This window comes from Neomonachus schauinslandi, chromosome 8, assembly GCF_002201575.2.
Source record: "Neomonachus schauinslandi chromosome 8, ASM220157v2, whole genome shotgun sequence".
Taxonomy (NCBI): domain Eukaryota; kingdom Metazoa; phylum Chordata; class Mammalia; order Carnivora; family Phocidae; genus Neomonachus; species Neomonachus schauinslandi.
The window spans coordinates 74,359,926-74,384,676 of record NC_058410.1 but is presented as its reverse complement, the minus strand read 5'-3'; the positions used below and the strand labels follow the sequence as shown (position 1 = coordinate 74,384,676).

General features: G+C 38.2%; 1 protein-coding gene across 1 annotated transcript in view; it reads right to left on the bottom strand.

The window, feature by feature from the left end:
* Positions 1–11,901: 11,901 nt before the first annotated feature.
* Positions 11,902–24,751, bottom strand: part of SNAP91 (synaptosome associated protein 91) — a 142,966-nt gene continuing 130,116 nt past the window's right edge. The window contains exons 27-29 of the mRNA XM_021693088.2: positions 17,215–17,298; positions 16,469–16,573; positions 11,902–11,994 (exon numbers count right to left, since the gene is read on the bottom strand). Of these exons, the coding sequence (XP_021548763.1) occupies positions 11,902–11,994; positions 16,469–16,573; positions 17,215–17,298 (282 nt within the window). The remainder of the gene's footprint in view (positions 11,995–16,468; positions 16,574–17,214; positions 17,299–24,751) is intronic.

Here is a 24,751-nt window from a genome sequence, read left to right as displayed (position 1 = left end):
AAAATACCATGGACTGGGGGGCTTAAACACCGGAATTTTGCTAGGTACCACCTTGCTGTAGACTCACGTGACCTCTTCTTTGTGACCATTCAGAGAGAATGCAAACGAGCTCTTTGGTGTCTCTTCTTATAAGGGGATAATCCCGTTATAAGGGCCCCACTTTCATGACCTCGTCTAACCCCACATACCTTGCTAAGACCCCATTTCCAAATAGCATTACACTGGGGGTATGCATTGGGGGGTGGCACAGTCAGTCCACAACAGGTGCCCATTCAAAAGCCAGAAGTTGTACCTTGTCCCTGGCCCAGGAAACCTCACAAACACAGCAGCCAACAGAGGAGCAAGGCGAAGGCTGTGAATGGCAGCTCAGGGCAACCAAACTCTTTCTCACCACTTTCATCATCATTACCTTGAGTGCTTGTACCTGGCACAGAGGAGGTGGCCAATACATGCTAAAAAATATCACCAAGTAAACCTTGAGGGTTCCTCTTTCAGGGCATTACTAATTCTGTGCTACATGACAAGGCTCCGAAATACTAGAGGTATTGTCTTAATTGTATATTGCACTAAAGCTACAGCTACATATTTAAATAATGGTAATATTTGCAATGAATTTTATCATGGGAATACTGAAGCAAGGCACTTAAGGAATCAGATGTTTGCAATATTCCCTCCTGACTCGTGTGTGTTTCTGATAAAAGGGCCTACAAACTGATGGAGCCAGGCATCCGTAGTACCCCTCATCCTCTCCATCTGCCATGTAAACATTTAATCAGATCATCTCTGCCTCAAAATTTGCCCCTAAAATCTTTTTGCTTTAGTCATATTTAAAATTTTCCGATAACATCTTAAACTCCACTTACTTTCATCAAGCACTGGGGACAAGTAGGCTACTTAGCACATCTACTTCAATTTACACGGCAGTCCACGTGATCATATGATCCATGATTGCATTCCAGTGTGGTGTTATCAAACTAAGCCTGTCACATTCCCATCTGTGTTTGTAAACATTTTACTAATACAGAAACTCGCATTTATGTCATTGAAATCCTGTATGTATCGATTCGTAAGCTGAAAAAGTGTGTACACTTTCACCCATTGGGCACAGATAAAGGGAATACGTCCGAAACTGCTCCCACAACTGAATACAGAGTTTGGAAGCTTCCTCCAGGCTCTTACTCAGCCTGATGACCACGCATTTCCTTATTCTTCTGTATATTTTAATTTTAATTTCATCAGCAATTTGTAATATGCCATTAAGATCTGCTACCTAGAATTTCCTTTGTGGGCAATTTCAAGTGTCCAAAATACAACAAAAAATATGAGGCCCAAAATGAGTGACACGAAATTACTTTTGCTGTAGAAATAATCTTAACAAATTTGGTGATCTAATTTCTCAAATTATTGTTAGAAGGTCGCTTGCTGCCAAGGCAAGTCTACAATAATCCCAAGAAGTGATAGCCTGACAGAAAAGGAGGATGCAGGCAAACCACTAAAGGACTTCTTAAAAAAAGGTATAAAGACTACAAAATCGTTTTGGTGCTGTTAGTTACATGAACCACACTGGCCCCTGCAGGCATACCAATATATGTCATATTTATAATGATTACATGATCAATATTAAATTTAGTTATGTTCAGTATGAGTTTTGGAAGGCATTACATCATAGAAAAATTTTTATCCAAAAAGCTGAACTTTTTTTTTCCTAGAGAGAACGAATGTGTGAGTGTGTGTGTGTGTGCACATAAGTGCGGGGGCGGGGGGTGTGGGAGGGGTGGAGGGAGAGGGCGAGAGGGAATCTTAAGTAGGCTCTATGCCCAGCGTCGGGCGTGTGGTGGGGGCTCCATCTCACGACCCTGACATCATGACCTGAGCCGAATCAAGACTCGAATGCTTAACCGACCGAGCCACCCAGATGCCCCATTAACACTTTCAAAAAGTTTTAAGAGAAACATCAGCGGACTACATAATTGACTTGTTTTATACTCAGACGAAATTCTAATCTCAAAAGTCAAGAAAAATATCTTTCCCAAATATTTTATCGAACCCCCAACCTCCTTCACAGTTAAAATACCTGTGCATTGTGAATGTTACATGTTATTGCAGGTTCAGAATCTGTCATCTGGCTGCCGCCGACGTATGCCTACACTTAGCACTGCAGCAGAGAGGTACAGCGACTCTGGTGGGGTGGAAAACATTCAGAGTGTGGAATAAAACACCTTTAATTGTCCAGCCACACTGGACTGCCTTGTATAAAGTCAATGCTCAGCAAATATAATATGCTGATAGTTAGTTAGTCTTATAAGATTATAGAAATGCCCCGATATAATTGAAAGACAGACAGACTGGCATTTCCCATAAGCAGAGGCCAGCAATCATTTCTCCTGACGAACAGGAAGTTTGTGTGTGGTGCATGTGCTGGATTAGGGTAATGTGCCCCTGTTCTCTGAAACTCGTCTTCCCTGCCCCCACCCCCCCATTATGTTACTCCCAAGCTTCCAGCTTACTGGGGTTTAGCTAACAACTTAATGTTTTTCTAAAAACTGCCCATCAAGGAGCTTATAAACTAGATAAGCAATTCAGGGATTTCCTAAAATAATCCTTACAGTACTGAGGCTTCTGGATGGTAAGGAGAAGTCCCTCTGGGTTCCAAGCACCTTCCCCCTACCAGCCCTTCTCCTCCCATGAATTAATTTGCAATTTTTGCTTTACTTAGAGTTTAAACTACTGCTGATGAAGTCACGTACCTGGTCACACAACAATATAGATCTCAGGGTATAGGAGAAAAGAATGTACTAGTACATAGTAGAGAGATCTGGGAGGACACATGGATTTTTTCCCCCTCAAAACCACTTTGAATGGATCAGCTGTTAGACAAAGTTGCAGCTAACAAATCTTGGAAGATACAGCTTTACATTTTTTGAAAATTTTTCTTTGTGATACCTACAAACACGCTGCTTATTTTTGCTTTTAAAAAATCACTATGGGCTTGGTGACAAGATTCTACTGCCACTTTATCAAGCAATTGCCTAAAAATAAAAGCATGTTGTTTGGGAGACAGGACCTGAATTTAGTATTTTGCCACTGTACTTAGAACATTTACTTTAAAAGGCTCTCTTTGTGGCCTGGGAAACTAAGTGACACTATTGTACCCACCAAATGGGCAGCTGTGCCTCTTCATGCAGACTGCCACGTGACTGATGTGGCTCCACATCACTGTCCTGGGCCGTCGTAGGCCCACAGATGGCAGCATCTCTCTCCTGCGCATACCCTCAAATTAAAGCTTGGGTTTTGGTGGAAACTACTGTAACATAATGCAATAGGGACCATCTTTTTTATGACTAGTAACTAAACGTCTCAATTTTTAGACTAGCTGAAACACAATACTCTGTGGCTTTCCTATTTTGAAGTATTTAGAAAATTCCCCTTGTCTAAAATTCCCTGGAATCACCCATAAGTTTTAAACAGATCTGGATCTCTGGGTTTTCAGTGGTTTCCCTTAGCCTAGTGGTTTCCAAGTTTGGCTGCTCATCGGAAGGCGCTAGGGAATTATTTTAGAAAGCCTGTTTCCAGGGCCTCCCTGAGACCTACCCTGGAATCCGCCAGAGTGAGGCCCAGAGATCTGTATTTGATAAAGCTCTCCAAGTACTGGATGCTCATCCAGGTGTGGGAACCACTGTCACAGTGTTTCCTAAATGAGTTGTTCTTCCACCTTCCATAGCTCTCCCTCTGTGCACAATGATGACGTTTGTCTTTTTCTTCCAGGGTAAATGTTTTCTCGGCTTCAACTGCCTTTATACATGTTCTTGTAAGCTACCTCAAGGACTCTGGTAATGAAAGTGGTGGTAAACTATCAAATACATACAGAGTATTCTTTTCAGTATTTTTCTAAAGTGGAAATATATTTTCGCAATAACATTGTTATAATACTGTTTTATGATGGTAAGAAATGAGTCAAATTTACAAAACTCTTGAGCATATGCAATCATTTTACCATTTGTGACAAAATCCAATTTTACATACTTCCTGAAAATTAGATACTATATATATTTTTTTATTTATAATCCATTTCACAATGTAGGTTAGATCAATTTAATTCAACAAATTTTTATTGAGTCCAATCTTAGGCACATAGGATATAGAGTGAAGTCCTAGATTCTACCCTTCCTCAAAGAATTCATAATATACTAAGGAAGTCAGACATATAAAAAAATAGTGTGGAAAAGGTTCAGTATAAGGTGCTGAAGGAACACATTTGAGAAGGATTGACTCTCTCAGGGTGGGCAGATATGATAAAGAAATATTTCTTAGAGGAAGTGAGGTCTAGGTTGGGTTTTGAAGGGTAAGTTGAAGTTTTCCAACCTATCAGTGGGGAACCTGGGGGAGAGGAGGGCATCCATGGGAGGGGTGCAAAAGTATGTAAGTGGTGTGTTTAGGCTACAGTGAGTATTTAAGGATTGTTGCTATAGGAGATTAGCACCTCCTACTGGTGAGGAATGGCAAGAAATGAGGTTACCAAGCTAGACTTCGAGCCTTGAAAAGATTTTTGGATTTGAATGCAATGTTAGAGAGTTTTGACTTTAACCTTTAGTTGACCGGGAATTGATGCAGGTTTTTAAGTTAGAGAAATGTGATCAGATGGGCACTTGGGGAAGGAAACCTGGCAATACCCTTTAGGCTGGATTCAGGTGGGTTTGGGTGGGGATTAGACTAGAGGCAAAGAGCCCTGTGTAGAGGCCGCTGGAGCTGCTGTGCTAAGGAAATGGTAGTGGGAATGGCAGGAGAGGGCAAGTCAGGCAGAATGCTCAGTATATTCAGTAGCCCACTGAATGCAGGAGAGAATTGAGGGTGTCATGTCACCCAGGTGGGAGACTTGGGAGCCTAGGTAGATGGTGAGACCACCAAGCAAGACAGAAAACCAGACTTGAGGAAAAAGACTGAGCTCATTTTTAGACATGTATGTTTAACATTTTTGTAGACTATCAGTAAGGTTGATAACATCCATACACAAAGAATGCAATGCCAAGAGAGTTAGGTAACAAACATACGTGGTTTTTTTAGTGAACTAACACTTAGTTAACACATAACCACCCAGTAAGTCATTTACCTATATTTTATTCTGAACTCAATCACATAGCGACCACACTTTTGTCTCTGTTCTAAAAACTAAATGCTCCTTTTAATTTAGCTTTGAAGCCATAGCTTTGTTTTTCCCTGAGAAGGGATAGGTGTTCTAAAAATCTGGCCCTGAATTTACATCTGAAATATTTCATACACGGTCACAACTCCATTTCCTGTTTTCAATAGAGTGACAAATCTACGTGACCCAAAATAGCAGAGAGTTTAAAAAACAATTCCAAATTTCCTTGGGATATACTTTTAAGTCTTTTCAGGCTGTAAAGTTTACTTCCTGTTTAGGTTTTACAAAGACAATTATAAATTATGAAATTAGTTGACTTACCCCAGAGGTGTTCTCTACTCTGAAAGAGAGAAAAGAACCATGGGATGTTTGGGTGTGTTGGAGATGAATCTAGTACTCAAGATTGGGTTAACAGCAGAGAAGACCATCATGAAAAGATGATTGTGTACCCCTCGCCTGGCTGGGAAGGGACCCTTCTAGGTCCTGACCCTTCAGGGTGCTGCTTTCTGCAGGCCTGGCTTCTGTTGCAGGCTGCCATCTCTTGCAGCCATAGGCTTTTAATCCAAATTGTCTCGCTCTCGCAGCCCTCACGGCTACCACCTGCACATGTCGTGTTCCTTCTGGTTATATTTAACTTCAACAGTATCTTCCATCTCCAATCATCACTAAATAGTTCTAGCTTTTTTTAAAAATCACTGTCAAAGTATATTTATTAAACTTCTTGATCTCCAGATAAAAGACTTAATTCTATTATCAAGCATTTATCATGTCATCGTCTTCCATTTATGCTCTTAAAAAGTATCATTAGGTATTGGAAACTCTAAGAAGGATTCTCTAGGCGACTGAGTTGAACTCTGGTGGGTGTTGTGCCCTGCCTGGACACCCTTTCCAGCTGACACACTCATCCCCCAGCTCTGTATTGAATTGTGAGTTGTATTTTTTTTTTTTTGAGAGAGAGACAGTGTGAACGAACGGGGGGTGGGGTCACAGAGGAGAGAAAATCTCAAGCTGACCCCCCCCTTAGTGCGGAGCCTGATGCAGGGCTTATTCTCATGACCCTGAGATCACGACCTGAGGCAAAATCAAGAGTCGGACGCTCAACCGACGAAGCCACCCGAGTGGCCCTTAATATTTTTATTTTTAAATGAATTAAAGACATTTGAAAGTTTCTCAATTTTAATTTCTAACATAGTAAGCATTGACAGATATAACCCATATAAATGAGAGCTTTTTGAGGGCCTCAAAAACAAGTGCCTAGGTGCAGAGCGAAACCAGTTTGAAGACCCGTCGTCTGTAGAGGAGTTGTAGGGCACCTATTACAGAGTCAGTTATAGAAGCCCTTTCTGTCTCAGAACTGTCTGAGCATGCGTGCATGGGAATGAACTCAGGTGATGCAGTGCTGCTGTTCTGAGGCTTTAGCTAAGGTTAATGACCATATCACTAACTCACACACAGCTCCCTCATGTTTCCTCTCACAGAGGGGATCCAGATAACGTGTGCAGTAGTGAAATCTGTCAGCAAGGCTATGAGAAATTGAAATTTTCTTAAAGCCTGAGAAGATTAATAAACTACCACAAAACCCACTGCCTTGAAATAGAGACCAATGTGACTTCTCAACTAAGATGACCCTGATTTTTATTTTGAACCAGTACTTCCACACAAGAAACACTATGTTAATCACTGCCACCAGACCATGCCCCTCTTCCGCCAACAAAAATTTGGGGCTATATTATTAAAGGTGTCTACCTAAGAGGCAGAAGGAGGCCTTCACACAACTTATCTTTCTGTGACTTTCCATTTCCCTTTTTATGTTGTACTCCTTTCCTCCTCTTGCAAACCCCACGACTCCTCCAAAAAAGTCTTTGGTCTTTCTTCTTTTTTTTTTTTTAAAGTACAACAAATAACATAAAAGCGAACAAAGGAGACACTTAATATAGAGAGAACCACTTGCAACCATTACACCAAATAAAAAGTGACTCAAAATCTTCAACCCAAGATGAGTTTTTAATTGATATTAGTTCTTCTGTTAGGATGAGCTGACAGCTATTAAAACTCTAACATTTGACAATAAATGTCCATAGGAAAGTTATTCTTCAGGAATTAGAAATTGGTATTAGCTCAGCAGTGTCCAGGTAAGTGAGGACACCTCTAAGAACTAGTATACTTGTATTCATCCCAAACACTTACCGGCACCCACTGACGTGCTAGTTCCTGAGGGTATGAACAGGAGATGTTTCCTGCCTTTGAGGCTCACAACTGGCCAGAGGATGCCACTGTCACAGATGATTATAATAGAATATGTTAAGTGCCATAAGGGTTGATAAGAGTAGGGTGGGGAGCCATGACAGACAAGTAGGATTTAGCTGCACTGCTGGAGTTGGTGAGGTCATGTCAGGCAGAGGGCCCTGTGTGAGCCAGCAAAGTGCTCGGTGTCCCCTTGCCTCAGGAGTGGTGTGGTGATGCAGAGAGCAGTGTGTCTGTGCCCACATCCTCATGCATGCAGAGGACGGGGCTGAGCCGGAGGTGAGGCTAGGGAGGCAGGCTCACGTGTGGAAGAACATCATGGCTAAACTGGACCTGTGTTGAAAATTATCCAGAGAGACTCATTTCTTAAGTACCCAAAGGACCTCATTCAGCATCTCATCTATATGACAATTGTACAAGGACCACCAAGAACCTCAATGCGGCAAGGTTCAAGTGTCAGATTTAAAAATAATGCTCTTGCAGTTTCACCTATTGAGAATTTATACCACTGAATGGGCCATTCAATGAAGAGAAAAAGCTTATTAAAAAATACAGTATTAAACTTAAAATTACTTAAAGTCTAAAACACATTTCTGTTACAATATGCCTACAGAGTAATATAGGACCAAAACGTAATCTACAAAAATCATAATACATAATCAGATACTAGCTTCTGAAAGTTAGTCCTCGAGATACAAATCCTAGTTAGTGAAGGGCAAGAGAGTTTTAGAAATAAGGATATGCTTGTAGCTGAGAAATACTTCTATTTGAGATTGGACTACTTTTTGAGTCATGGTCAAAATCGAGTTACAGGCATAAAGTCAGCCCATTTTCTAGATTTGTGTGTCTGAGTTTATGGGCAGGCAAGTGTGTGTGTACACTATAATCTATCTTATTATTCTTCAACTTTCATGGAGAATTCTCACAAAACTATTATAGGAGTTGCATAATTTAAAAGAAAGTTCATCCTTTTCTTTTTTGAAATATGGAATTTCAGTTTATCTGACAGCAACCAGAGTCCCAAGTTTAATGACAGCTAAAGTGTTTTTTCCCCTTATTTTTAATTTATTGTAAAATAATCAGAACTATGTTGGCATGAACAGCATTTCTCACTGTGAATGTTTTTCAAATTTTCAATATTTTGTATATGCTGTGTGTCATTTGAAACAGACATTTTCTCTAAAAAATAATCGAGAAGAGAAAGATTATGTTTGCATTTCTTTGTTCAAGGTGTTTATTGCATCTCAGAGGGCGTACATGCACTGGGTTTTTAAACTGAAATAGAAAGAAATGCCATTTTGAAATTGGTTTTAGGTAATTTTTCCCCATTACAGTGTATGTTATCCCCACAGTAAATTCAGATACAACCACTTTTAAATGGTACCATACATCTATTAAATAATTTGAAAAATAGGCAAACACCTTTCCAACCCAATATGCTTTTACAAAGAGCTGCCAAGCCACTAGCAACACTGATCAACAGTGACCTCATTTATGCATCAAAATCTTAAGCCAAGCCATCAGCACATACAGTATGACAACAAATTAAAAATTAAAGAATACAGTATGTACAGTAAAGGATACAAGTCTCTGAATTAGTTTAAATTCTAATCACAATGGTACAACAAAACCTACTTTGAGCTCAATTGAGGCATGGAAGAACACTAGTCTACAGAACACACAAAGAAATACTAAATTAACAGATGTACATAAAACCCACAATAAAATAAAAATATTTGCAGTAATCTTTGAATTACACATATACCTTGGGGTGTCTTCATAGTCATTTGAGTAGCACATCTCTAATTGCATTTTCACAGATGGGATAGAAACGGACCCTTTACTTTTCAGTGCATTTAATCAAGAATGAATAAATAGGTCAATTTAGATGCAAAACCTGTCAAATATAATCAAAATATACATTTTAATATAGCAGTGATTAAATATGGAATTCTTTCCATATGATTTTTTCATTCTTGATAAGGTAGCTTCAAGGAGAAATATTTATTATGGATGTTAACCCTTATACTTTTTTTAAAACAAAATTTCTTAACATATACAGTGCCACAAAAATAAACATTTCTCACAACAGTTGAAGTTCCTGTGATTGGAAAAATGTACTCCACACCGAAAAAGTTTTGTATATTTAAGAGTGTTTTCCTTACTATTTGATATTATCACACCATGTTTGTAACAGAGATACAGAGAAAAAGAGAATTTATGGGGAGAGTTTAGGTTTGTCCAAAAGTCATATATACATCAAAGCCCTCAAAAACACAGACACATCTTTCCAACTGGCTCACCACACAACAGCTGCATCATCCGTCCATGGGCGAGGTCCAGAAAAGCACTAAAGGCATCAGAAACATCCATTCATTGTTTTTACATCGTACAACACACAAAGAACCCAAATACACTACAATTTTGAGATAGGGATAACAGCTAAGGTAGTACACATTCCTAATGTTCACTTTCACAGCTGTGCTACACATTTTGGAAGAGAAGTTACGAGTAAGCATTGGGTTCGGTACTGGTGGCTCACTTTGAAACTCTGAGCATCAATTTTATTTGAAGTCTCCAAACTCATTATTTTTTTTCCTATTCAGTCACAAAAATTGCAGCTGTAAAGATAAAACGCACTTGAATTAGAAAACAACATGACACACTCCTCAAACATATTACCTCCCTTGCATTTTCACCTCACAGTTACTATGAAAAATCTTCACGCAAAAGGTTTCTTTATAACAAATTCACATTTATACACTTTTCACGATTCTCTGCTTCAAGTTTCAGCCGGGAAGAAATTTTTAGGAAAACTTTTAACGTAAAGTTTCATTTTAGATAAAAATTGTAGCAACAAAATTTTGAAATGTGGATACTTACTAGAAATCTCAGTAGTGAGACATTTACTATTATATAAGAACAGTTCGCCTTTTAAAAAGGGCGGGGGGGGAAGGAATGACAGCAATTTTCATTATTTTTGGCTTTTTTTTTTTTTCAGTTATGGTGTTCAGTGAGTCACTCAACAGTTGAACAAGTAACAGAAGAGAGGAGGAGGGAGATAATCCATGGTGACAGTGCCTTTTTGGGAACGTCACTCCCCCTTCCTCTGTCCCCAGGAACACCAGTCCCCGCTTCCCCAGTCATCCCTGCCAGGGAATCTGCCTGGGGTGAAGGCTTAGCCACGTGGGGAACTCTTTTTCATAAATTAGTCTGTGTCTGACTCCCTTTTGACTGTGAACCTCTGAGGGCTATGTCGAGCATCTCTGCTTCAGGTGCTTCTCAGAGCTCCTGGCACACCAGGAGAGCATATTTACTGAGTGAGAGGTGGATGAAGGGTTGCTCCCTGCAGTATCCTTAGTCAGCCCTCAATCTTTAGTAGCTAAGAAGTGCTCATTGTCTCACTTATGCCTACACCAACCCAGTCCGACCCCACACGGAATAGAAAAGTCAGGCACAAGGAGCAATTATTTGACTGAGATATCAAAGCCTCAAAATGATAAACTCATTAACCTTGTATAAGAAAAAACAAATCATAAAGTAATTGAATCCACAAAAATCTTAGTATGCAGTAGAGAAAGTTTAAAAATATATTTATGTATAGGATGTACGGAGCATAATAAAAATTACATTGGACAGTGGTCCCAAAACTTTGACACTCATACTCTTCCCTCCAGTGTGTGACCTTGAGCAAACCACTCAATGCCAAGGATCAGTTCCTTTAGCTGCGAAATGGAGACAAAAAGTATCTGGCTAGTTTACATCACAGGGTTTGATTTCCCACTGAGACGACCAAAGGAGTTCATGACTAGGAAGTGGGGATGAAAAGTACTGTGTAATGGAAAAGCAGCATTATTATTGTTTATCCCCTTTCTGCAAGTACCTGTTGGGAATCTACCCACTGTGTTAGGTGCTGGGGTTAGCAGTAAACTTTTTTCCTTTATCAGTTTCCTTCCGTAAGTCCATTATTAGTCATGTCATAAATCATGTTAGAAATTTAAAACTAGAATGTTAGAAATTTAAAATTCTGCTTAAGTGCAGAAGCTGCAAAGGGTAACAATCTAAGCTTTATTTAATGAGGCCAAGTAAGGATAAACAAAAAAATACAATTTTGTAGCCAAGTATATTCTTAGATGGTTTCTAAATGCAATGTAATAGATGTTAGCTTTCTATAAATTCCTGTCATCAGGTAATAAAGTGGTAATTTTCTAATTTACCAAGTAGCCTGGGCAACTTTTTGCTTTATCAGTAAAATCTTTGTGCTTCTCAGGACAACTTGGAGGCTTTTCTCTCTCTTAGTTTTGTAAATTAATCAAGGTTTTAAAAAACTTATTGATCATTCATTGACAGCTTTAATACTGATTTAAAAAGTAAAAACACTTAAGTTGTTGTTGTTTTTATTTCTTACATGTGTTCAAAGAACAGAAGTACAAATATCATATCTGAAATAGCTAAGCATTACAAGGTCATTATTATAAGCCCACAGGAAAAGCTCAATATTAGATACCTTAAATTGTTTACAAGAAATCCTTGATGTTAAGATCCGCTAATGGGTCCTTTGCTGGAGGTTTCTTGGGACTCTGAGTGGCAGGTGTAGGGCTTGGAGAAAGCTAGTGGAGAAAAGCCAGCCCAAGACAGCAGAAACAGAAATCAAACAGAGAGACAGGTAAGCATTAGGCAGAGCACATACCACAGAAAACAAACATGCAGAAGATCAGATGGCTAAAGGTTTACAGAATCTACTTCGTTCTACTTAGCCACAGTGTTGTTTAATTTTGGTTTCATAAAGTACACTTCAAATGATCTTTGGCTTTCTTGAAATTCTCTGACATCAGATTTAGCCAAAGTAATATTTGAGAACTCTGGTACAACCATATGGATATGAGTTAGGGAAGATGTAGAAAACTAGTCACATTCAGATATTATGAATATAGAATACAATAACACAACAATCAATTGCTCTACACAAAAGCATTTTTACTTTGAGTTATTAGTACCACTAAACTAATAAAGGAATTTTAATGACTTTTCCTTATAGTGAGAGTGAGTTTGAGGGAAAAACTGAAAGGAAATAACTTGCAGAAAGTCACTTAAGAAATTACTTTAAATTATTAACTAAATATAGAATTTCACATGAAGTATTTTAAATGAAAACCAGTCAAGTTTGGGGGCACTGTTTGTTTCAGATGGAAAAGAGTTTCCCAGGTGTGAATGTCATAAAATTCCAATATTGCCAGTCCAGCTTGTAGAGAAGACTAATTACTAAATGCTATAGGAAAGAACCATATTGCACTTGCTAGCAAAAGCAACAAAGAATTAACTTACCTTGTTTCTGTTTAATTAATACCTAAATTATTTTACTGTGTGACAGACATAGCGGAAGCAGGCTTTTGCAGGAGTGTTAGGCTATGAAGCCTTGAAAAAGGTCATGTGATCTGTATAGAGTAATAATTGACATGGATTCTTTGAGTCTAATTCTTCTCCTATGCTTGTGCCTGGTAGAAATCTCAAAAATCTGGGATTATGGGGGTAGAGATGTATGTTTTTATTGGTTCAGTAAATAGAGCTCCAGAAATAAAGATTTTTAGATTTGTTCCTATGTCCAGAAACTATTGACTGACTGCATTACCTATCAATCAAATTTCCATTTTTTAAAACAGGAATCATTCTTCATAGAAAGATCAGAAAAAATAAATGCAAGGGTTGAAGTTATTTGGAAGGTAAGAAACTCAAGAGTTGAGGGGCGCCTGGGTGGCTCAGTCTGTTAAGCATCTGCCTTCAGCTCAGATCATGATCTCAGGGTCCTGGGATGGAGCCCTGCATTGGGCTCCCTGCTCTGCGGGAAGCCTGCTTCTCCCTCTCCCTCTGCCTGCCGCTCCCCCTGCTCGTGCTCTTCTGCTCTCTTTCTCCCTCTCTTTCTCCCTCTCTTTCTGACAAATAAATAAATAAAATCTTAAAAAGAAAAGAGAAATGTAAGAGTTGATTCATTAATAATTTGGTGAGATGACAACATCATGAAGGATGATACCAACCAATTGAGATATAGTGGAATAGTCCAGTAATCAGTAATGGAAAACAGTATTTTGTTTTCTGAACTTATAAAATCATATTTATTTTACTATTTAGTATAATCACCTCTGCTGCTTCTCTGATACAGGAAAGAAGACAGTTGTTTTTTGTTTTGTTTTGTTTTGTTTTTAGAGAGGGAGGGAGGGTCAGAGAGAGAGGGAGAGAGAGAATCTTAAGTAGGCTCCACACCCAATGCAGAGTCTGACCTGACACAGGGCTTGATCTCATAACCCTGAGATCAGGACCTAAGCCCAAATGAAGAGTCGGATACTTAACTGACTGAGCCACCCAGGCACCCCTATAACCTAAAACTTTTATAAATATGGCATACCATTTCCTAAATCAGTATGAATTCAATTAAATGATTAAAACACTACTTTCATCATATTATCTATTTTTCATTCTTTGAATTAAGTAAACTGATGCTATGTAACACTGGTATCATGCAAGAAAACAGCTACTTTAATAAAATTGTGTTAATTTATTTCTAAAGCTTTTAGTACATAAAATACAATAAAATTTTTAAAACCTTAATATTATTCTTCCAAGTTAATAAAAATAGAAATGTCCTGCCTTTTTTCAAAAAGGTGTTAAATAGTCATAGATGTATTCAACCATCAAGGAGACATTCATAATAAATGAGATCCTTCTTAGAATTTAAATATATCTAGATTAAATTTAACCCCGACTATTACCCCCTAAACCTTCCTCACTCCCCTCAGAAACAATATGAGGCAGAGTTCATTAGACTCAGAGCAGACTAGAAAATTACTCATGAAGCCAGTGCTCTGTTAGCCTTGAAGGCTAGGGTTTCTCACATTCTAAATTTATCTCTTTGAACACCCACCATTCTCTCTTCTGGTCACTGTGGCTTTTGAAGGGTTAAAGAAGCTGAAAGTGAAATTTGGGAAGAGGCAGGCAATAGATTTTGGAGATGATTAAAGGAAGCAAAAGGGATTAAAGTATACTCAGAGAATTCAAAGTAGGAATCCTATGGGTAACAATATAAACATCCATTTGGTGAGTTAAAAATATCACAGAAGTGGGGCACCTGGGTGGCTCAGTTGGTTGAGCATCTGACTCTTGATTTCAGCTCAGGTCATGATCTCGGGGTTGGGAGATGAGTCCTGTGCAGCAGGTGGTCTATTTGAGATTCTTTCCCTCTGCCCCTCTCCCTGCTCCCTCCTCTCAAAATAAAAAAATAAATCTTTAAAAAAATATTATAGAAGTGAAACCATTTACTGATACCATTGTAATATATTTGAGCTTTTTGTTTTGGTTTGCTGGGCACGGTGCTAGTAAAGTCATTAAGTGATGTTCTGACTCCATCCGAGTCAGTTTCTCATGGTGAAAACCTCTTTGGTTCTACCTATACCTCCACCTTGGCCAGGCAATTTACAAAAGGAATCAAGAACTGGTTACTCATCAACATGACTATCACTATTGGCAGCAAAACATTTCAACAAAGTGTATGTGTTTTACCATTTTGGTAGTAAGAAATTTGGCCTCATCTAAAGAGAGGTTTGTCCTCTGTCCTGGATCCTGGTAGGCAACCTCTAAACCCTCGGAATTTCCTGAGTAATAGGAATGTCTTTGTTATTCAGGGTGGGTTCTTGGAACCACACCTGATAGTTTATGCTAACAAGAGGACTGAGGGTGGGGACTAGCCAACCAGAAAGACCAACAATGTGATGATGAGAGCGTCAGGTCCTGGGGCCACATGATATCAGCCTGACTTTGAGTGAAGCTGGGGGGTTGGAGATTGAGTTCAACCACATGGGCAATAATTCAATCGATCATTCCTACATAAGGAAACTTCAATAAAAACTCTGCACACTGAAGTGCAGGTGAGCTTCCTGGGTTGGCAACACTGCACATATATTGCTACACACTGATGTCAGGTTGAGTAACATCCTCGAGGACAAAGAAGCATCATGCTTGGAACCCTCCCAGTTCCAGACTTCACTCACATCTCTTCTTTTGGCTAGATCTAATTTGTATCTTTTCACTATAATAAAAATGCAATAAATTTCATGCTTTCCTGAGTTCTGTAAGTTGTTCTAAGATATTGAGAACCTTCAAATCTGTAGGCAGCTGGTCTGAAGTGAAGGGGTAGCCCTTGGGACTTCCAAACCTGTGGCTGGTGTCTGAGGTGCACATAGTCTTGTAGGGACTGCCCCCTTAGACTCTGCAGTTTGGCAAACCCATTGCTGTTAGCCTCACAATTCTTGGGCACAACTGACAGCCTGGAGGAGGGTGTCCCTAATCTTTTTTTTTTTTTTTTTAAAGATTTTATTTATTTATTTACTTGAGAGAGAGAGAGAGAGAAACAGCATGAGAGGGGATAGGGTCAGAGGGAGAAGCAGGCTCTCCGCCGAGCCGGGAGCCCGATGTGGGACTCGATCCCAGGACTCTGGGATCATGACCTGAGCCGAAGGCAGTCGCTTAACCAACTGAGCCACCCAGGCGCCCGGGTGTCCCTAATCTTGAGTTTAGCTAGTTCTGGGAACACATGATAAAACTATGGATCAGAAGTACTCATTTTTCTGAAATAAATGTGCAGATACTTTAAATGTCTAGTTGTCCTCCGGAACTATTCTGAATTAAGTAGGAGAGGAATGGAGGGACTTAGGAGAGTGAGTTACTTCTATCATTTTCCTCCAAACCTCACACTATTGCTGATCTGTCTCCCATGTTCCCCCTTTACTTTTTTTTTTTTTTAAAGATTTTATTTATTTATTCATGAGCGAGAGCAAGAGAGAGATAGGCAGAGGGAGAAGCAGCCTCCCTCTGCTGAGCGGGGAGCCCGATGTGGACCCGATCCCAGGACTTTGGGATCATGACCTGAGCTGAAGGCAGAAGCTTAACCATCTGAGCCACCCAGGCGCCCTCCCCCTTTACTTCTGAAGAAACAGATATGAGGATTATCTTAGGTAAAAACATTTTTAAACAGTTTGCCACATGGCAGTTTTATACTTACAATGTCATTATTTTAAGGACATTAAAAATACTGACCTGTGTGCCAGGTACAGCCGCAGCTCCAAAGGGTGGCCTCATCATGGGCTGTGCAAACATGACGGGCTGCTGAGGCATCATGGGCATGCCCGTCCCAGCAGGAGGCTGAAAAGGAAGAGCAGTTCACAGCATGAGTGGAATCCACTATGGGAATGCCTGACACTTAAGTGTTCAATGTTTCTGAAAATGTGTGAGGAAAGCAGGTCTGTAAGAAAGTATAACTTGTAATTTTGAGTGATGGGTGCTGTGAGGCTGACAGATGGCAGAGAATCACCAAGGGATAGTAGAAGCCTGGCTGGCTACATGGCATCCTTCTCCCAACCAGGCTTTGCTGGTGATTGTTTGTCTTCTGTGAGCATAATTCTGAAGAGATAAAACCTTGTTTATTTATGGACCCTGGCCCTAAAATTTGCTAGTGATAAAAGTGATAAGTGGAAAGTCTGAGTACAGTGATTAAGAGTTTGATTTTGATGATTGAGCTAAGAATGTGTTTGGTAGATATTACTCCCAAAATGACAAAACTATATGCTACAGAAATTATTTTGATGACAGAATTTAAGTATTTTATAGCTGACTTTATGTCATGTGTAGACTTCTTAATGTCTAACACAGATAACTTAATTTTTTAAGTTATACATTACTGCATTTGGGGAAGAATTATATTCTGTAGCTGTATTTGTCAATCTGGGATTTGGCAAAGGCCTCAGAAATGTCAATTACAATGTCTAGCACAGGTGGCCACTCACCATTCCAAACGCTGCTCCAGGCTGTCCAACAGATGGGGCCCCGGCAACAGGAGGAACCGAACTGGCTGGAGGTACAGCTCCTTGCTACCAAAAAAACCCACAAAACACACACACACACACACACAACACCACCACCAACAAACAAAAAGAACCGACATAATTTGGTTTTAAAATAACAGAATATAATTTTAAAATGTATGCCCCTTTAAATATGTGTTGGCTATGTAAAGAAAAATATTTCAGTTTTAAATTTTAAAAAATGGCTCTAGCACCATGCCAGTGATATGAACAAGGTTACTAACTTGATGTTCATGGTCATGGTACTATTTGGGCTCCCCAGCTTGCAGCCTGACAGCATTGGGCTTCCTCTCTACCTCCTTATAAGCTTCTCCTCTACCCTCACTGTAAATGAGTCAAATTTCTCTTTTCCTATCATTATATCCTCCTACAGGTACTGGGGTAGACATCTAAAGAATGTGTCTTCATTTACATATCAATGCTTGGTTTCTATCTGCCCCCATTTTTATTGTGTTTTAAGAGTGCGGGAGGGGCAGAGGGAGAGGGAGAGAGAGAATCTTAAGCAGGCTCCATGCCCAGCACTGCGGGGCTCGATCTCACAACCCTGAGATCATGACCTGAGCTGAAATCAAGAGTCGGACACTTAACCAACTGAGCCACCCAGGCGCCCCTTGCCCCCTCCCCCATTTTTAGATTCTCCTTTTCTGTGTTAGACTTCTTTTTGACTGCTATACATTTGCACAAGAGCCAAAATTAATTCCAAGTTTTAGGAAGCATTTAGAAGACTACACATAACAAAGCACAAATATCCCATTTCAGGTACAGGTTTGACAGTTTTCAGTCATACAACAGGTCCCCTAATATTTCCCTTATGTTTAAAACTAACCCTACTGCAATCCCTTAAACTTAACCATTAAAGCAAAATCCTAATGAAAAAAGAAAATACTATAGTGATGTCAGCAAAAATGGTGAAGTAAGGAACTCTGAAACTCTCCCTAATCCATAAAATCAGTGGAAAAACAGTCAAAAGCTATTAGAACCAACTATTTTAGAACTCTGGAAACCAACAAAGCTTGCAGCAACCAAGAAAGTACTTACTCAAGAAAATCAGCTGATCTTCGCAAGAATAGTGAGCTTTGTGGCATCTTAACTTACCCTAGTGTCATCCACTGTTCTCCAGCTCAGCTGTAGTCTTGAAAATAACAGCTTATATTCTTAGTAATAGTACCAGAGGGAGCAGAATATATTGAATTCTTTATTTTGTCTCGTCTGGATGGCTCCCTGGAAAGACTGGCTCAAAAGGCTTGCCTTTGTCTCACCAAACTGGGAAAGCACCTAGTGCTAAAGTTGTTACCTGAAGCCACCTGTGGAAAACGTTTACAGGCAAATGTCTCAGTTGTTGCTGTCTGAAGCAATGGATAACAGGGCAAATAGTAGACTAAACAAAAAGCTTGGAGGAAAGTCTGGAGAAGGAGATGTTTGGGGGATTAAGAGTTTAAAAAGCTCAGACATACTCCTGGGAATTCAGAAGTTCATGCACATGCCCACGGTTGTGTGCATGCTCAGGAAAGACATGAGAAGGCCTCTAGCTGACCCTGAGGCTTTGAGCAAGCAGTATGTGATTGTGATTGCTAAGGCAGAGTGGCAAACTGCCTGGTTGACTCTGAAGACATGCCTCAACACAACTCGAAGCCCCTCTACAAAGACTGGGAGATATTCTGGTTCAAGGAATTTAGGAGTAGTTATCTAATCATTAGCTGACCACTTAGCTAAAGGAGCAGAGACCTTAATGGTCACACATAATAAAGAACAGAGACTACAGAATTAGTTCAGAATGGTCACTCAACAAAAACACGAACAACAACTACAAAAAAGTAACCACAACAAACCTGTGGAGAAGAAGTAGAATCTGATCTCTAGAGTTGCCACATTATAATATTCAAAATGTCTAGGTTTCAACAAAAATATTCTGAGGCATACGAAGAAACAAGAACATATAGCCCATATGCAGGAGAAAGATCTCAAATCAATAACCTAAACTTCTACATTGAGGTACTAGAAAAAAGGAAACTAAACCCAAGGTAAGCAGAAGAAGGAAATAATAAATATGGGAGTAGAGACAAACAACAAAAACCGATTGAAGAAGTCATAAAAAATCTAAATAGACGTAAAGAAAAAGACTGTATCAGTAATCAAAAAACTTCCATCAGTAATCAAAAAAGCCCTAAACCATATGATAATTTCAATAGCTGTAGAAAAAGCATTTGATAAAATACAGTATCTGTTGATGATAAAAACTCTCAACTAAGTAAGTTTAGAGGGAATATACATAATATACATACATACATACATATATAGAATATATACATACATGCATATATATAATATATACAGTAAAGGCCATATATGAAAAACCTACAGCTAACATCATACTAAATGGTGAAAAACTGAAGGCTTTTTCTCTAAGATCAGGAGCAAGACAAGGATGTCCACTCTCATCACTTTTATTCAACATAGTACTGAACATCCTAGCTGCAGCAACCAGACAAGAAAAAGAAATAAAAGGTGTTCAGATTGGTAAGAGAGAAGCAAAACGTTTAGCATTTGCAGAAAATATGATACTATATAGAGAAAACCCTAAAGACCCCACAAAAACACCATTAGAACTGATAAATGAATTCAGTAACGTCACAGCATACAAACTCAATATACAGAGATCTGCTGCATTTCTCTAAACTAATAATGAAGTAGCAGAAAGAGAAATTAAGAAAACAGTTGCACCAGAGAGAAGAAAATACCTGGGAATAAATTTAATAAATTTAATCAAGGAAGTGAAAACAATAAGGCATTAATGAAAGAAATTGAAGATGATATAAACACATGGAAAGATAAACCTTGCTCATGGATTGGAAGGATTAATATTATTAAAATGTCCATAATACCCAAAGCCATCTACAGATTCAATGCAATTCTTATAAAAAACTAATAGTATTTTTCACATAACTAGAACAAATAATACTAAAATTTGTATGGAACTACAAAAGACATCAAATAGGCAAAGCAATCTTGAGAAATAAGAACAAGACTGGAGGTACCATAATTCCAGATTTCAAGATACACTACAAAGCTAGAGTAATCAAAACAGTAGGGCACTGACACAAAAACAGATACAGAGATACACAGATCAATGGAACAGAACAGAGAGCCCAGAAATAAACCAGAAATTAATCTATGACAAAGGAGGCAAGAATATACAATGGGGAAAAGACAGTGTTTTCAATAAATGGTGTTGTGAAAACTGGACAGCTACATGCAAAAGAATGAAACTGGACCACTGTCCTATATCATTCACAAAAATAAACTCAAGTGGATTAAAGACCTAAATGTGAGACCTGAGACCATAAAACTCCTAAAAGAAAGCATAAGCAGCAATCTCTTGGATATTGGCCTTAGGAACATATTTATGGATATGTCTCCTCAGGCAAGAGAAACAAAAGTAAAAATAAACTTGAGACTACACCAAAAAAAAAAAATCAAAATCAACAAAACAAAAAGCAACCTAGTGAGTGAGAGAAGATATTTGCAAATAACATATCCAATAAGGGATTAATACTCAAAATATATAAAGAACTTACACAACTCAACACCAAAAAACCAATCTGATTAAAAAATGGGCAGAAGACCTGAATAGACATTTTTCCAAAGAAGACCTATAGACAGTGAACAGACACACGAAAACATGCTCGACACCACTTACAATCAGGAAAATGCAAATTAAAACCATAATGAGATATCACCTCACACCTGTCAGAATGGCTAATATCAAAAAGACAAGAGATAACAAGTGTTGGTGAGGATGTGGAGAAAGGGGAACCCTCATGTGCTGTTGGTGGGAATTAAATGGGTGCAGTCACTGTGGAAAACAGTATGTAGGTTCCTCAGAAAATTAAAAGTAGAAATATCATATGATCCAGTGATTCCACTGCTATTTACCCAAAGAAAATGAAAACATGAATTCAAAAAGATACATGCACCCCTATGTTTATTACAGTATTATTTACAATAGCCAAGATATGGAAACAACCTAAGCATCCACCAAGAGATGAATGGATAAATAAATAAAGAAGATGTGGAATACATATGAAATGGAATATTATACATCCATAAAAAAGAAAGATCTTGCCATCTGTGACAACATGGATGGACCTAAAGGGTATCTGCTAAGTAAAATAAATCAGAGAAAGACAAATACCACATGATTTCACTTAAATATGAAATCTAAAAACCAAACCAAATGAATAAACAAAAACACAGATCCTTACATATGAATAACTGGTAGTTGCCAGAGGGGAGGTGGGCGGGGATGAGCAAAATAGATGAAGGGGGTCAGGAAGTACAAACTTCTAGTTATAAAAAAAGTACAGCATTGGCAATATAATCAACAATAAAAAACTTCCACCACAGAAAAGCCCAGAACCTGATGGCTTCACTGGTGAATCCTATTACGTGTATAATGAAGAATTAATATCAATCCTCCTCAAGCATACAAAAAGAAAAAAAAAAAGTGGAAGAACACTTTCTAATTATTCTTTGATGCCAGTATTGCCCTGATACCAAAGCCAGACAAGGACATTAGAAGAAGACTACAGATCAATATCCTTTATGAACCCTGATGGAAAAATTCTTGACAAAATACTAGCATACCAAATCCAGCAGCATATTAAAAGAATTATATACCATGACCAAGTGAGATTTATCCCAGAAATGTAAAGTTTGCTCAATCAATGTAATACATCATATTAACAGAATAAAAGAAAAAACCCCACATAATCATGTTACTAGATGCAGAAAAAGCATTTGACAAAATCCAACACCCTTTCATGACAAAACAACAAACACCACTCAACACACTAAGATTATAAAGGAATTCCTCAACCTGAAAAAAGGCATCTGCAAAAAACGCATGGTTATCATCGTACTTAACGGTGAATGACTAAAAGCTTTCTTCTTAAGAACAAGACAAAGATGTCATGGAAGTTCTAGTTGTGGCAATCAGGTAAGAAAGAAAGAAACAGCATCCAGAAAGAAAAAAAGAAACAATCTCTATTTGTAGATGACATCACCTTATATATAGAAAATCCTTAGGAATTTATATACAAAAGAAACCATCAGAACTAATAAACAAGTTCAGCAAAGTTGCATGATATAACATCAATATACAAAACTCAGTGTAGTGTTTGCTATCAATGAACAATCAAAAAATACAATTATAATTATTTACAGTAGCACTAAAAATAAAGTACTTAGAAATAAAATTAAGAAAAGAAATATAAGACTTGGGGCACATGGCTGGCTTAGTTGGAAGAGGGATGTCAGAATTGCGGGTTCAAGCCTCATGTTGAGTATAGAGATTACTAAAAAAAAATAAACTTAAAAAAAAAAGGACAAGACTTGTTGAGATATTGTTAAACAATTTGTTAAAGCACTGCTGACATCCAAAACTTAGATAAATAGACATCCTGTGTCCAAGGATTAGAAAACTTAATATTAAGATGGCAATATTTCCTAATTGCTTAGATTTAGTACAATCCCTATTAAAATTTCAACTTCTTTTGGAAAAATGGACAACTGGAGCCTAAAGTTTATATGGAAATGCAAGAGATCCAGAATAGCCAAAACAATCTTGAAAAAGAAGAACAAATTTGGAGGACTTACACTTCCTGGATTCAAAATTTACTACAAAGCTACACTGAAACACGTCTGGCATAAGGACAGACATATAAATCAGTACAACAGAATAAAGAGTCTGGAAATAAATGCATACACCTATGGTCAATTGATTTTTGACAAGGATGCCAAGACCAATAAGTGAAGGATAGTTTTTTAAATAAATGGTTTGGGAAAACTGGATTTCCACATGCAAAATAATGAATTTGGACCACTATGTCACACCACATATGAAAATGAGTCTAAAATAGTGAAAGAGCTAATGTAAGAGATAAAACTATACAACTCTTGGAAGGAAACATAAGTGTAAATCTTCAAGACCTTGGATTAGGCAATGGTTTCTTAAATATGACACCAAGAGCACCAAGCAACAAAAACAGAAATAGATAAGCTGGAGTTTATCAAAGTTTATCAAATTTATCAAACGACACTATCAAGAAAATAAAAAGACAACTCAAAGAATGTGAGAAAATATTTGCAAATCATATATTTAATAAGTATCTAGTATCCAGAGTACATAAAGATCTCTTAGAACTCAATAATAAAAAGACAACCCAAAAATAAAATGGGCAAAGGATGTGAAGACATTTCTCAAAAAAAAAAAAAAATACTAATGGCCAAGAAGCACATGAAAAAATGCTCAACATCATTTGTCATTAGGGAAATGCATATCACAACCACAAATGATACCTTACATATTGCTGGTGGGAATGTAAAATGAATTTGGCGGCTGTGGGAAGGTTTGGCAGTTCCTCAAAAAGCTCAACAGAGGGTTACTCATGAGCCAGCAATTCCATTCCTAGGTATATGCCCAAGACAACTGAGGACATATATTCACACACAAACTTCTATACAAATAATAGAAGTATTCTTCATAATAGCCAAAAAGTGGAAACAACACAAATGCCCATCAGTTGATGAATGTGGTATATCCAAACCATGGATTACTCAGCCATAAAAAGGAATGAAGTACTGATACATGCTACAACATGGATAACCTTGAAAACGCTGTGCTAAGTGAAAGAAGCCAGGCACAAAGCCCTCCGTATTATAGGAGTCTGTTGATATTGAATACCCAGAATAGACAAATCTATAGGAACAGAGTAAATTATTCGGTGCCAGGGGATAGGGAGAGGAGGAAACTGAAAAGGGACTTTGTTTCTTTTGGGGGTGATGGAGATACTCTGGAATTAGATAATAGTGATGGTTTTTACAACATTGCAGATATACTGAAAATCACTAAACTGTACACTTTAAAATTGTGAAGATGGCGAATTTAGTGTTTATGTAAATTTTATCTCAAAAAATAAAAAAAAGAGAACATATTGAAGGGTAGCAGAATATGCCATCCCTAAAGTACGCCTCTTTGGCATAATATTATTTTGAGAAACAGCAGATGCAGGAGGAATTCTGAAAACAGAGTAGAAGTTAAACTTCTGTAAGGGACGTTTACATTACAAAGGAAATCTCTGGAAATTTCCGTTTGGAAGGGTCTCTCCCACTGCAGCAGGAAGAGAAGGTTGACTAAATCACAAGAGGATCTTATCAATGGAGAAGACACTGCCTGAAATCTACAAAACAAATCTTACCTTTCGATTACCCTGCTTTTCCTGGTAATTTCCCCCAGCCTGGCCACTGAACAGCTTGCTTGCTTTTGTCTTCAGCTGCAGATGGTGTTGAAGTCAGTGGCTTAGGCTACCTTGTGGAGTTACTCAATTTTCCCTGGGTAGCTCCCCTATACATACATATATATATATATATATATATATATATATATATATATATATATATA